Consider the following 14358-nt stretch of genomic DNA (forward strand, 5'->3'; position numbering starts at 1 on the left):
GTCAAGCAGCCTTAAAAATTACTCTACAGACAATGAGAAGCCCAGCTGAGAAGCCCAATGTGAAGAGAATGGTCTTATACCAGACCAGCGTTCTGCAGTCCCCAAGCCCTGAGGAGCTGTGAAAGTGCAGACTCAGGCAGCTCTACGGCTGGACTAGGGAGAGGCCAGGTGGGCAGGGCAGCTGCACTGAAGTGCCCCAGAGCTTCTGTTGTTTACCAGGGTGAATGGTTCCTCAATTTGGCTGCCATGGGGCTCATTCCAGTCAGAGTTCCATCCCTCTAAGTGCTGGAAGGCCATCTGATCCCCAAGGCTGGGAGAGGGAAGAGACTTTCCCACTTGCTAGCCCAGGGATGGCTTCCAACAGAGCCATTACGCTAATGGAACTGCAGCAAAGGTGCCAGGGCCGATGTCCGTGAAGAAACAGAATAGGCAGGCAGGTGGTGGGAAGGCAAGGCCAGCCCACGGGTGTCCTGACCAGAATTCACAAAGTGGCCGTGAGAATGCAAATAAACAGCACAAGCCTTTGTTCAAAGAGCGGCCCTGACCGGTGCGGGGAGACCAGTCGTCAGCACTGGCCGTAGAAATGAGAAGGCCCAAGAGTTTCTGGGGACTCGCGCTGAGGAGGCAGGACAGGCGCCCCGAGGCTGAAAGCCCGGTCTGCGCTCGTCCTTTCCAGTTGGTCCCATCTCTTCCCCTGCCCCACTCTTGCCAATGTCTCCCGCACTGGGCGAGCAGCGGCTCAGCCCTGAGGCCTTGGGGTTCCGCAGCCCAGGTGGACTGGCCGGCTCCCCCGCTCACTGGCCATGAAATGGGGCGGGACGGACGCAGCCGGCCGTCGGGGGTGCGCGCCCGGCCCAGGGCCTGGCAGGGGGCAGCGCCCCTCCGCTAGCCTGGAGGCCTCGCTCACAAGGCGGCGGGCAGGCGGGCAGGCGGGCAGGCGGGCAGGCGGGCAGGAGGGCAGGCGGGCGGGCAGGCGGGCGGGCAGGAGGGCAGGCGGGCAGGCGGGCAGGCGGGCAGGCGGGCAGGCGGGCAGGAGGGCAGGAGTGCAGGCGGGCAGGCGGGCAGGAGGGCAGGCGGGCAGGCGGGCAGGAGGGCAGGAGGGCAGGCGGGCAGGCGGGCAGGCGGGCAGGAGGGCAGGAGGGCAGGCGGGCAGGCGGGCAGGCGGGCAGGAGGGCAGGCGGGCAGGCGGGCAGGAGGGCAGGAGGGCAGGCGGGCGGGCGGGCGGGCGGGCAGGCGGGCAGGCGGGCAGGCGGGCAGGCGGGCAGGCGGGCAGGAGGGCAGGCGGGCAGGAGGGCAGGCGGGCAGGCGGGCAGGCGGGCAGGCGGGCAGGCGGGCAGGCGGGCAGGAGGGCAGGCGGGCAGGCGGGCAGGCGGGCAGGCGGGCAGGCGGGCAGGCGGGCGGGCAGCAGGGCGGGCAGGAGGGCAGCAGGGCGGGCAGGCGGGCGGGCAGCAGGGCGGGCAGGCGGGCAGGAAGGCAGGAGGGCAGGCGGGCAGGCGGGCAGGCGGGCGGGCAGCAGGGCGGGCAGGCGGGCAGGCGGGCAGGCGGGCGGGCAGCAGGGCGGGCAGGCGGGCAGCAGGGCGGGCAGCAGGTCTAGAACCTTCCAGCTCCCCGCACAAGGAGCTGCCAGCGAGGCGCTGAGGGGCCCCTGGGAGGCTGGCGTCCCGGGGTGGAGGAGGCGCTGCGGCGGGGCGGGGCCTGCAAACCCTGGGCCAGCGCTGCCTCGCCCCCAAGGGCTGCTCCAATGTGGGGACACCGCCATCTTCCTTTGGAAAGAGCCTGTGACACCCCAACTCCAAAAGCCCTGGCCCGGGCCTCCCTCAGAGCTGAGGTCCGGCTGAAAAGCAAGCGAGGTGGGCGCGCCGCCCCCGGGCCGCCGCGGCCCCCCGCCCTCCCCGTACCCTGGTTTTCCCACCCGTCTCGGAAGCCAGGCTGCAAAAATGGGTGCACCCTTCCAAGGGGGCGACCCTCGCGGAGCTCTGGGCGGCGGCCCCTGGGCTGCCCAGCCTGGTCCCCAAGGTCACTGCCCGGCGCGCGGGCCCCCGCGAGCCCCCCCCGCGGCAGGCCGCCCCCCCGCCCCGCTGGGGCCGCCCCGCGCGCCGCCCGCCCCCCCTCGGCCCCTGATTGGCCGAGCCGCCGGCTCCCCCGCCCCATCCCGGAGAAAACCGGGGGCGCGGGTGCGCGGCTGGCGGCGGCGTCCGGAGGAGAGGCGGCGCGCGGGCGGGAGCGCAGGTGGGCGCCCGGGCCAGGGCGGGACCCCGGGCGCGGGGACGCCGCGGCGCCCCGGGAGGGCGGCCGGGCCCCCCGCAGGGGCGAGGGCTGGCGCAACCCCGCGGGCGGGCGGGCCGCAGCCGCCTTTCCAGGGAGGCCTCGGGGCTTTCGCCCGCGGGGGCGGGTGGGTCCTGGGGCTGCGCGGCTGGAGGACCGGCGGGAGGAAGGGCGCCGAGGACACCCTCGCGCTCTGCCCTCCGCCCGGACGACTCCGAGCCGAGCTCGCGAAGGCGGGTGCGCTGCAGAGCGGGGGGCACGCGCGCCGGAGGAGCTGCCCCGCGACGGGTGGGTGCGGGCGCCCGAGCCGCGGAGCCGCAGTGCCGCGGGCACGGCGGGCAGGCCGGCGGGGGAGGGGAGCCCTGGGGAGCGGCGGGGGAGGGGCAGGGGGCCCTCCTCGCGGAGGGAGAGGCTGACGCGCGGGAGAGGAATAGGGTGGCCCCGTGGGCCGGGCGCGGGGCGGGGGCGCGGGGGCAGGGCTGCCCGGGCTGGGGTCTGCGGAGACGCGGGTAGAGGGGGCGAGGGCCGGCCGCCTCCCGTCGCCTCCAGCCCGCCCTGTGGCTGCACAGCCCCCTCCAGCCCCCTCCAGCCCCCGCCGGGCCCCTGTCTTGTTCTAGCGGCCGCTTCAGCCCCTAGGCCCCCGGGCCCGCGGCTCTGCTCCTAACTCGGTGTCCGCGAATCAGAGCCGCTTGCCAACTCCCTTTCCTCTCCAGCAGCACCTCCGGGTCCCTCTCGACCTGGGTCCGAGGGGGTGTTTACCGCGGCCGCAGCCACGGGGGGCGGCGTCTCCCCGCCGCAGGCCGAGCGCCGGGAGCCCCGGACTCGGCCGTGCGCCCCGCGCCCCCGCCCCCGCCCGGCCCGCGCCCCCTCGGGGGCGCCCCCCTGCGCCCCTCCCGGCGAGCCCGGCGCGGGCGTCTAGGGTACCTGCTGGGCCGCCCTGCGGGCCTAGACTGAAAAGGGGGCAAAGTCAGGGCCGAGCCCAGCAGAGGCCGCTGAAGCCGGCACTGGGAACTGCAGGCCCGGGAAGCCCGCCCAGATAGCGGCTTTCGGGACGGCCGGGTCTCTGCGCAGGCAGACGCGGGCGGCGGGAGGGCGCCGTCGCTGCCTCACGTCTGGGGCCAGCGGCGTTCGCCGCGTGGCAAGGACGGTTCTGCCGGGGGGCGCCTGGCCACGCAGAACGCCGTCCCCAGCCTCAGGGCCGCCAGGAGGGCAGGCCGTGTGCAGGTCCCGCTGTGGAGCGTGGGGCCGGATAGTTGTCATTTTTCTTAATGACATCACAACCCTGTGGTTACCCAGAGCTCAGATTCTTTCATTCATTCAGTGTCTTTTGAGCATCTGTTATATGCCAGGAACCGTCTGGACACGGGATTTTCTTCTGAGCTAGGAAGTCCCTGAATGAGCGGTTTTTGTTTTATTTATTTTATTTTTTCTTTACTCCTCGCCGGAGGATATTTTTCCATTGCTTTCCAGAGTGGAAATAGAGGGAGGGGACAGAGAGACATCGATCAGTTGCCTCCCACAGGTACCCCAACTGGGGCCCGAGATCAAGCCTGCAACCGAGGTACGTGCCCTTGGGCTGGAACTGAACCTGGCTGACGCTCTAACCACTGAGAAAAACCGGCTGGGATGCAGTTTTTGTTTTAAGAGAGTTTTAGTTTTGCAAGATAAAAAGAGTTCTGGGGGGTAAAAGGGGGGGAGTTCTGGAGCCCTGGCGGGTGTGGCTTAGTTGGTTGGAGCTCCTCCCCTGCACCGAAAGGTAGCTGGTTCCATTGGGGTCAGGGCACACACGCAGGTTGCAGGTTGTCCTGGCCGGAGCGGGTATGGCAGGCAGCCGATCTGTGTTTCTCTCTCACTCACTCACTCTCTCCCCCTCCCTCCTTCCCTTCCTCTCTCTAAAATCGATGAAAATCCTCAGGTGAGGGTAAAAATTAAAATAAAAGTTCTGGAGATTGGTTGTACACTAATTGAACTTAACACTACTGAACTGAACACTTAAAATAGTTAAGATGGTAAGTTTTGTTATGTGTATTTTACCACAATTCCAAAACAGGAATCCCCTGCTTCCTGAGGGGAGAAGAAATGACAAAGTTGTTCACTTGCTGAAAGTTGCCCAACTGGCAAGTGTTCCACACAGACGCCCAGTGTCAGAGGGCGTGTCCGCCTCCCTTTTGCCTTCCCCGGGGAGAAACAGCAAGCAGCAGTGTCGCGGTCGAGGAAGTAGGGAGAGGGCAGGTGGTAGGGAAGGGCTTAAACGCTTGCCCGGCCCTTGTGGCATGTATCCCACAGGCACCCAGCCCTGCAGTAGGTGTGGGCACACCTGCCTCGTCTCCCGGCTAACTCCCATCCTGTTCCCACCTCCAGATTCAGAACTGAGCACCATGAACCCCACCATCAGCATCGCCCTCCTGCTGACAGGTACTGGAAAGGGGCGGGGCTGGGATTCCAAGGCCCCCCCTCCATTCGGAGAAGCTAGGTCCTCCTCAAGGCCTCTCCAGGCAGAGATGACTGAGGGAAAGGGGATTCTTCATCTCTAAGTCAGCTGCGCGACCTAGTTGATCTGCCTGCCTGAGGTGGTTTTGGAAACATTTCACAGAGCCTACCCCACATTAGGTTGGAATCTCCATGTGGGCACCAGGAACCTGCATCAACTCCCCAAGGTCTCCTGCCCCTGGGACACACTGGTGGGGCCTAGGACTAGAGTGCATGAGGAAGGGGGGCTGGGGGCTGCGGCATGCTGAGGTGGGGTGAGGCACTCAGAGCAGACCCTGAGTACCCTGGCCAGGCCCTTCTCCACTGTTCTTGGTTCATGGTGGCGGGAGGCCTCCTGCTCCGCGGGTCCCCCAGCTCAGAGAAGACGCTGCTGGTGCCAGTCTTGCAGGTGGCCAGTGGACAAAAGGTGACCAGCCTGACGGCCTGCCTGGTGGACCAGAGCCTTCGTCTGGACTGCCGCCACGAGAACACCACCACCCTGCCCATGCAGTACGAGTTCAGCCTGACCCGAGATTCCAAGAAGCACGTGCTCCTCGGCAACGTGGGGGTGCCCGAGCACACGTACCGCTCCCGCACCAACTCCACCAGCAGAAGCAACATCAAGGTCCTCTACTTGTCCGGCTTCACCACCAAGGACGAGGGGCTGTACACATGCGAGCTCCGCCTCTCGAGCCAGCCCCCGACCTTCTCCAGCAAGAATATCTCCGTGCTCAGAGGTGAGTCAGTCTCCTTGGCTGGGCCAGAGCCAAGAGGGGCCCCATAACCTCTCTGCCCTCCCTGGGGCATCGCCGCCTGTAGTGTGAATGGGGGATGGGGAGGGTCAGGCAGGCCAGCAGACAGGGGTAGCAGAGGCAGCATGACCGACGACAGTCCTTGGCCTCCACAGTCCCCCCTCCTGCCTGGAAGACCTGACTCCAGCCACCTCACACAGCTTTCTTGTGGGGATGCTTAGTACAGATTTGATGTGATGTTAGTGCAAGGGCTCAGGGACCTGCACGTGGTATAGGTGGCTGGTTCTGTTAGACCAGATTGGCCCTGGTTCCAGCTAAGAACATCGTGGCACAGCCTCCCCAAGGAAACGCACCATTGCTCTGGGCCTGGGTCCTGCCCCCCATTCCTGCTCTGCCGCTCTACCCCTCTCTCTCCACAGACAAACTGGTCAAGTGTGGGGGCATAAGCCTGCTGGCCCAGGACACCTCCTGGCTGCTGCTGCTCCTGCTCTCCCTGCCCCTCCTGCGGGCCATGGATTTCATCTCCCTGTGACTGGCTGGGCCCATGGAGGACACAGGAAGACACAGGCCTAGTCCAGAGATCCTCCTCCTCTGGGTCGGCTGACCCCTTCCCCCATCCCTCACACGCCTCGGGAGAAATGGGCCCATCCCTCATAAGGTGTCCCAGTGCTGCATGCCATCAGGTACCCACTCCCCACCGCCACCCCACCCACCGCCACCTCACACCCTCTCCACGCACCGTTGCTTATTTCATCTTTGTTCTAGAGCTGCTTCTGTCTGGTTTATTTAGGGCTTTTCCTTCCTTTTCTTCTGGAGTTTATGAAAAGGGAAGCCAGGGTGGGGACCTGATGAAGAGCGGGGCCATAGGAGGGGTTGTAGGGCGGAGGAGTACCAGTCCCTGGGGGTCTTCCTTACCCACCTGATCCAGGCCGCCCTGGGAGAAACCTCGATGAGGAGGGGGATGGGGTGTGCTTGGGCCTCACGCATCCCTAAGCAACCCCCACCCCCAGATGTGAGGGCACTGCCAGGACTTTGTGGTCAGTGGTGTGAGAGAGTAGAGCACCTCCAGGAGCATTCTCTACCGCAGCACAAAAGCTGTCCTCTTCTCTGCAGAGGTCCCTCGGGGCCTGGGCCCAGTCACGGGGCAGTGGATACAGATTCTGCCCAGAGAGCAGCGCCAATGGAGGGTTTCGGGGGTAGAAGGGAGAGTCCATCATCCCTCCCTACCTACGGAGGCCAGAAAGGGGAGCCTGCTGTCCCTCACTGCCTCACCCAGTAGTTGAGAGGGTGGCCCAGGCTGTCCTAAGCTCCTAAGAACTTCCAGGATGCTGGCCTGAGGCAGCGAGGCAGGCCATGGGGAGCCCCAGAGCCCTGCAGCTTGGACCACGTGTGTTCCCCTTCCCTCTTCAGCCAGTATCCACCCCAGCTGGCTGGTGCCTGAGCCTCAGGCAGCCCCTGCCCCACAACCTGCTTTCTCAGGGATCTCCGGGGGGCCTGAGGCCGGCCATGGAGTGAGACCCGAGCATGGGACATGCCTTGAGAAATGACTTTTCCCAGCACCCAGCTCCCCACCCATCAGCTCTGCCCTGTCCTGTGGCCATGCATAGTGCCACCACAGCTTACAGCATCTCACTGAGGAAAAAGAAAGCTGCACAATAAAACCAAGCCTCTGGAATCTGTCGTCCTGGCGCCTCCTTTAACCACGCGTCCAGGAGGCCCCACCTGCCACCTCTTGCTGTCCCTCTTCCCTGCTTTCATCAGCCCTTCCCCTCCCCCAGCCCCTGGGGTGGACCAATGCATGCTGGACGACTCTGAACAACTCTCACATGACACATTTGCCCAAATAAATGAATGTTCCATCTCTGCTGACTCATCTGGCGGTAATGACAGACTCACCTGCCCGTGTGCGGACCGAGCCACATGGCCCTGGCTCTGAAATATGCTAACAAGCACTAAGATGTGGAGTCCACTTTTTCTTCTCAGATCTGGTTCTCGGAAATGCCCCCTCAAATTACGTCTGCTATGGAGAGGGCAAGTGCTAGGGCCAGTAGAAGCAGCAGGAGTGGGCGTGTGGGAGCCGCCCGCATCATCAGGGTGCAAGGACGGCCTCTCTTCCATCCAACAAGGCCATGGAAAGGAGGGGGTGGGAGAGAGTGCTGAAGCTGTCCTGGGGTTGATGCTAGGACAGGATCACACGCTGGTGCCAGGTCCCAGGCGCTGGCAGAGTGAGGCAGCTCCCAGACACCTTCCCTGCTGTTGCAGGGAATTGAGGGAGGAGGGTGGCAACTACCCAGAGGTTGACTCATTTGTTGTTTAGCTCTGGATAAAAGGAGTCTTTTTGAGCATTTGCTAAAAGACCTAGCATCTAAATTCATGCCACCAGCTTCTACTCCTCCCAGCAATGCCTGTGTCTTGCAGCAGCCCCTGTGATGACCATGCCCAAAGAAGGCAGAAGCCTGCAGATGAGAAGGGCTGCCTGGGCCACCCACTGTGACACCCACCCCTCCCCGTGTGGGCGATGGTCACTAAGAACGGTACAGCCAGCCTGGAACCTCCAGAGGGAGACCCCACAAGCACTGTGCCAGGAAAATGGAGAGAGCCACTGGGAGCAGGGAGCCCAATGCCACCCAGGTGGCAGACAGAGGCAAAGCTAGAATAGGGAGGCCAGGTGCGAAGCACCAGCTGAGAGCACCAGGAGACCTGGTACCTGTGCAACACCTCTCATGGTCACCCGGGTGCAGTCTCCCTGAGAAACTGAGGGACCCCCCTCTGTAAGGGTTCTAGGGACAGCGCTGCCCTCCCATGCTCAGGGGAGGAGAGCCTGAGGCTTGCAGGGCTGGTGTTAGCGGAAGCCACAGAGGCCATCCAAGAACTGGAGACAATAGGAAGGCAGGAAAGAAGACGGGCCTGGGCCGGGGGCCCAAAAGGGGCTCTGTGAGTCAAAGTCAGAGCCGTCAGGCCTCCAACGTAAGCCAGCCCAGAAAGACTGCACTGTGGGCTTGGGCTGCTGAGGGCTTGCAGGGGCAGGCGCCACAGCCACCAGCTCCTCTCTGGTCCAGTTGGGAGGTCTCGTGGAGGCTGCAGGATGGCTGCAGGGACTTAGCTAATTATAAAGAGGGCTGGGGCCAGTTCTGGTTCCTGTATACAGCCCCAGGGCCCATCTCATCCATCTGCTCCCCACTCCTCACCCCCTCAGCCACCTCAGGCCCCACCTTAGGGCATGGAATTCCTGCTCAATAGCAGCAGGAGCCCCTCCCACACCCCCATTTCTTGTCTTATTTCCTTTTTTTTTTTTTTTTTTTTGGATCCTCACCAGAGGGTCTTTTTCCAGTGATTTTTAGAGAGAGTGGAAGGGAGGGGAGGAGGGAGAAAAAGAGAGATGAGAGAGGCACATTGATCAGTTGCCTCCCGCACGTGCCCCCACCCAGAGCAGGGATGGAACCTGCAACACTCTAACCACTGAGCCACACCAGCCAGGGCCCCGCACCCCCATTTCCAATAGGATCATCCACCAAGACAGAAATACCAGCAGGGGCACAGTGTGAGGGTGTCTTCAACATCAAGGGGCTCCCTTGGGAAGGGCAAGGGGATCGCCATGAGGAAACACTGGAACTCTCACAGGTCAACTAATAAATCCACCAGGCACCCAGGGGACTTGTGGCGTGCATTCTCCAGCCTCCAGCATGACATTAACCTGTGTTTGCAGCTTTTGTGTTGTGAAGAGCATGTCTGTCCTTACATGTGAAAGAAGCAAAGTCCAGACAAAGAGTAAGTCATTTCCTCACCCACCACTGAGAAAGTGCTGGGGCAGGAGTCCTTTGGAGACCTGGCAATGTGTGAGGGTCATCAGCTCGCTTCTGCTCAACCCAGGCGGCTTCCGGACGAAGGTGGGGTCGCCTCTCTGCCCAGGGCCCTCAGCCTCCAATGTCCATTCCCCACACCCCCAGAAGGATCATGTCCTGTGCAGACTGTGTGATAGACTGGCTTCTCTAATTTTTAAAGTAAGACAGTTGCACTAGAATCATTTATTTGTACAACAAATATTAAGCACCCGCCTATGCTAAGAGGTAAAAGAGCAGCCCCTGGCTGAAGCAATCTACAGCTCAGTAAGAAGCGGGGAGCTGGCTGCAGTGCAGTGGTCACTGCTAAGGCAGGGAAGCCCAGGCGGACACTGCTAGGGCTCCCCCATACGCAGTCTCCTCTTCCTCAGCAACAGGACCCACAGATTACAACTGGACTATGTGGTCCAGAACAAAGACAACTTTCCCCAACTCCCTTGCAGCAAGATAAGCAGATGTGGCTAAATTACGTCCAATGTGACATAAGCACAAAATAATGTGTGTAATTTGTACAAAATGCTTTTTTTGTTTGTTTGTTTAAAATATTACAGATGTCTCTTTTTCTCCCCAATGACCCGTTCCACTCCGTCCCATCCCCCCCAGTCCCTCTCCCTACCATTGTCCGTGTCCTTGGGTTGTGCATATATGCATATAAATTCTTTGGTTACTCTCTCCCCCTCCACCCACCCGCCCTCCTCCCTCCCTCTGACATTCATCAGTCTCATCTATGCTTCCATGTCATTGAATCTATTCTGTTCATCAGTTTATTAAGTTCTTTAGATTCCACATATAAGCAAGATCATGTGATGTTTGTCTTTCTCTGCCTGGCTTATTTCACTCAGCATAATACTCTCCAGGTCCCTCCATACTGACCCAAAGGGCACGAGATTCTTCTTCTTTACAGCTGCCTAGTATTCCATGCTGTGAATGTCCCACAGCTTTTTATCCACTCATCTACTGATGGGCACTTGGGCTGTTTCCAGATCTTAGCTATTGTAAACTGCACTGCTATGAACATAGGGGTGCATATATTCTTTCTGATTAATGTTTCAGGATTCTTAGGGTATATTCCTAGAAGTGGGATTACTGGCAGCTCCATTTTTTATTTTTTTAGGAACCCCCATACTGTTTTCCATAGTGGTTGCACCAGTCTGCATTCTCACCAGCAGTGTACTAGGGCTCCCCTTTCTCCACACCCTCGCCAGCACAAATCGGTTGTTGATTTGCTGATGGAACCATTCTGACAGGTGTGAGGTGACACCTCATTGTGGTTTTAATTTTCATGTCCCTGATGATTAGCGATGTTGAGCATTTTCTCCTGTGTCTCTTGGCCATCTGTGTGTCCTCTTTGGAGAAGTGTCTATTCAGGTCCTTTGCCCATTTCTTAATTGGGTTGTTTGTCTTCCTCTTGCTGAGTAATATGAGTTCTTTGTACACTTTGGAAATTAGCCTCTTATCAGATGCATCCTGGGCAAATATGTTTTCCCAGACCGTGGGGTTCCTTTGTATTTTGAGGCTGTTTTCTTTTGCTGTGCAGAAGCTTTTTAGTTTGATGTAGTCCCATATGTTTATTTTTTCTTTTGTTTCTCTTGCCCTAGGAGATGTATCAGTGAAAAGTCCACTACGTGGGATGTCTGTGACTTTACTGCTTATGTTTTCTTCCAGGATTTTTATGGTTTCGTGACTTACATTTAAGTCTTTTACCCATTTTGAGTTTATTTTTGTGTATGGTGAAAGTTGGTAGTCTAGTTTCATTCTTTTGCATGTTATCTGTCCAATTTTCCCAGCACCACTTATTGAAGAGACTGTCTTTACTCCATTGGATGCTCTTGCCTCCTTTGTCAAATATTAACTGACCATAATGGCGTGGGTCTATTTCTGGGGTCTCTGTTCTGTTCCATTGATCTATATTTGTTGTTGTACCAATACCAGGCCGTTTTGATTACAATGGCTTTGTAGTACAGTTTGAAATCCGGTAATGTGATCCCTCCCACACTGTTGTTTTTTCTCAAGATGGATGCAGCTATTCGAGGTCTTTTTTGGTTCCATATAAATTTTCGAAATATTTGTTCTAGATATGTGAAATATGCTGTTGGTTAAAATAATAGGAATTGCATTGAATTTATAAATTGCTTTGGATAGTATGGACATTTTAATGATATTAATTCTTCCAATCTATGACCGTGGTATATTCTTCCACTTGTTTAAATCTTCCTCTATTTCTTTTTTCACTGTCACATAGTTTTCCAAGTACAGGTCTTTTACATTCTTGGTTAAGTTTATTCCTAGGTATCTTATTTCTTTAGTTGCAATGGTAAATGGTATTGTTTTTTTAGTTTCTCTCTCTGAGAGTTCATTGTTGGTATATAAGAATGCCATTGATTTCCGGATGTTGATTTTGTATCCAGCTACCTTCCAAATTCGTTTATCAAATCTAGTAGTACTTTGATGGAGTCTTTATGGTTTTCTATGTACAATATCATGTCATCTGCAAGTAGTGACAGTTTTACTTCCTCCTTTCCAATTTGGATGCCTTTTATATTTTCTTCCTGTCTGATGGCTATGGCAAGGACCTTCAGTACTATGTTGAATAAGAGGGTGAAAGTGGACATCCCTGTCTTGTTCCAGTTTTTAAGGGAAATGGTTTTAGTTTTTGCCCATTGAGTATGATGTTGGCTGTAGGTTTGTCATGTACGGACTTTATTATGTTGAGGTATGATCCCTCTATTCCCACTTTACTGAGAGTGTTTATCAGAAATGGGTGCTGGATTTTGTCAAATGCTTTTTCTGTGTTTATTGATATGATCATATGATTTTTGTCATTTATTTTGTTTATGTGATGTATCACATTTATTGATTTGCAGATGTTGTATCAGCCTTGCATCCCCGGAATGTTTGGTAGTATTTTAGTGAGGATTTTAGCATCTATGTTCATCAGGGATATTGGACTGTAATTTTCTTTCTTTATAGTGTCTTTATCTGGTTTTGGCATTAGAATGATGCTGGCCTCATAAAAAGAGTTTGGGAGTTTTCCCTCCTTTTGAATTTTCTGGAATAGTTTGAATAGAATAGGTGTTAAATCTTCTTTAGATGTTTGGTAAAACTCACCTGTAAATCCATCTGGTCCAGGACTTTTGTTTGCTGGGAGTTTTTTGATTACTGCTTCAATTTCATTAGTTGTTACTGGTCTACTCAGGTTTTCTGCTTCTTCCTGATTCAGCTTTGGAAGGTTGTATGCTTCTAGGAATTTGTCCATTTCCCCTATGTTGTCCAATTTGTTGGCATATAGTTGCTCAAAGTATTTTCTTGCAATCCTTTGTATTTCTGTTGGCCAGTTGTTATATCACCTCTTTCATTTCTGATTTTATTTATTTGGGTCCTCTCTCTTTGTTTTTTAGTGAGTCTGGCTAAAGGTGCATCAATCTTATTTATCTTTTCAAAGAACCAGCTCTTGGTTTCATTGATTTTTTTGTATTTTTTTTTTTTTTTAGTCTCTATATCATTAATTTCTGCTATGATTTTTATTATTTCCTTCCTTCTACTTCCTCGGGGCTTTTCTTGTCATTCTCATTCTAGTTCTTTTAGTTGTTGTGTTAGATGGTTCATTAGATCTTTTTCTTGTTTCTTGAGATATGCCTGTAATGCTATGAATTTTCCTCTCAGGACTGCTTTTGCTGTGTCCCATAGATTTTGGGTTGTTGTCTGTTCATTTTCATTACTTTCCATGAAGTGTTTGATTTCTTCCTTGATCTCATTGGTAACCCATTCATTGTTTAATAACATGCTATTTAGCCTCCATGTGCTTGAATATTTTTGAGGTTTTTTATAGTGGTTGATTTCTAGTTTCATGGCATTGTGATCCAAGAAGATGCTTGATATGGTTTCAGTCTTCTTATATTTGTAGAGACTTGCCTTGTGCCCTAACATGTGGTCTATTTTTGAGAATGTCCCATGTGCACTTGAGAAGAATGTGTATTGTGCTGCTTTGGGATGAAATGTCCTGTAAATGTCAATTAAATCCATTAGGTCTAGTGAGTCATTTAAGGTCTGTGTTTCCCTGTTGATTTTTTGTCTTGATGATCTGTCCAGTACTGACAGTGGGGTGTTAAAGTCCCCCACTATGATTGTGTTGCTGTCAATCTCCCCCTTAAAGTCCTCCAAGAAATTTTTTATATATTTAAGTGCTCCTATGTTGGGGGCATAAATGTTTATAAGGGTTACTTCCTCCTGTTGGATTGATCCCTTTAGTATTATGTAGTGACCATCTTTGTCTCTTGTTATGGTCTTTATTTTGAAGTCTATTTTGTCAGAAATAAGAATTGCTACTCCAGCTTTCTTTTCCTTTCCACTTGCATGGAATATTTTACTCCATCCCTTCACTTTTAGCCTGTGTGAGTCTTTTGCTCTCAGGTGGGTCTCTTGTACACAGCATATATTTGGGTCCTGTTTTCTTATCCATTCAGCTACCCTATTTCTTTTGATTGGACCATTTATTCCGTTTACATTTAAGGCTACTATTGATATAAACTTATTTAATGCCATTTTCCCCCTTTATGCTGACATACCTTCCTCTCACTATACTTTCTTTTTCTTAGAGCAGTCCTTTTAACATTTCTTGCAATGCCGGTTTGGTGGTACTGAACTCCATTAGCCTTTTTTTGTCTGGGAAGCTCTTTATTTCACCTTCAATTTTAAATGATAGCCTTGCTGGATGAAACAATCTTGGTTGCAGATTCTTGCTTTTCATTACTTGGAGAACTTCATGCCACTCCCTTCTGGCCTGAAGAGTTTCTGTTGAGAAATCAGCTGTCAGCCTTATGGGGGTTCCTTTGTAGGTCACTGCTTGTCTCTCTCTTGCAGCCCTTAATATTCTCTCTTTGTCCTTGACATTTGCCATTATAATTATGATGTGTCTTGGAGTGGGTCTCTTTAGGTCCCTCTTGTTTGGAACCCTCTGTGCTTCCTGCACTTGTGTGGCTTTCTCCCTCGCCAGCCTAGGGAAGTTTTCTGTCATTATTTCCTCCACCAAGTTC

General features: G+C 55.1%; 1 protein-coding gene across 3 annotated transcripts; it reads left to right on the forward strand.

Annotated features, from left to right (window-relative positions):
* Positions 1–2150: 2150 nt before the first annotated feature.
* THY1 (Thy-1 cell surface antigen) lies at positions 2151–7347 on the forward strand. 3 transcript variants are annotated; one of them, XM_081155633.1, is made up of 4 exons: positions 2151–2229; positions 4552–4680; positions 5136–5471; positions 5906–7347. In XM_081155633.1, exons 2-4 carry the CDS (start codon positions 4644–4646, stop codon positions 6016–6018), a joined length of 486 nt encoding a protein of 161 aa, XP_081011759.1. In that variant the 5' UTR covers positions 2151–2229; positions 4552–4643; the 3' UTR covers positions 6019–7347. The 3 variants fall into 3 exon arrangements, with proteins under 3 accessions (XP_081011759.1, XP_081011758.1, XP_081011760.1); XM_081155632.1 differs by having other exon boundaries at positions 4627–4680; XM_081155634.1 differs by lacking the exon at positions 2151–2229 and adding an exon at positions 2429–2553 and having other exon boundaries at positions 4627–4680.
* Positions 7348–14358: the final 7011 nt, after the last annotated feature.

The sequence above is a fragment of the Miniopterus schreibersii genome, assembly GCF_964146895.1.
Source record: "Miniopterus schreibersii genome assembly, chromosome: 12".
Lineage (NCBI taxonomy): Eukaryota > Metazoa > Chordata > Mammalia > Chiroptera > Miniopteridae > Miniopterus > Miniopterus schreibersii.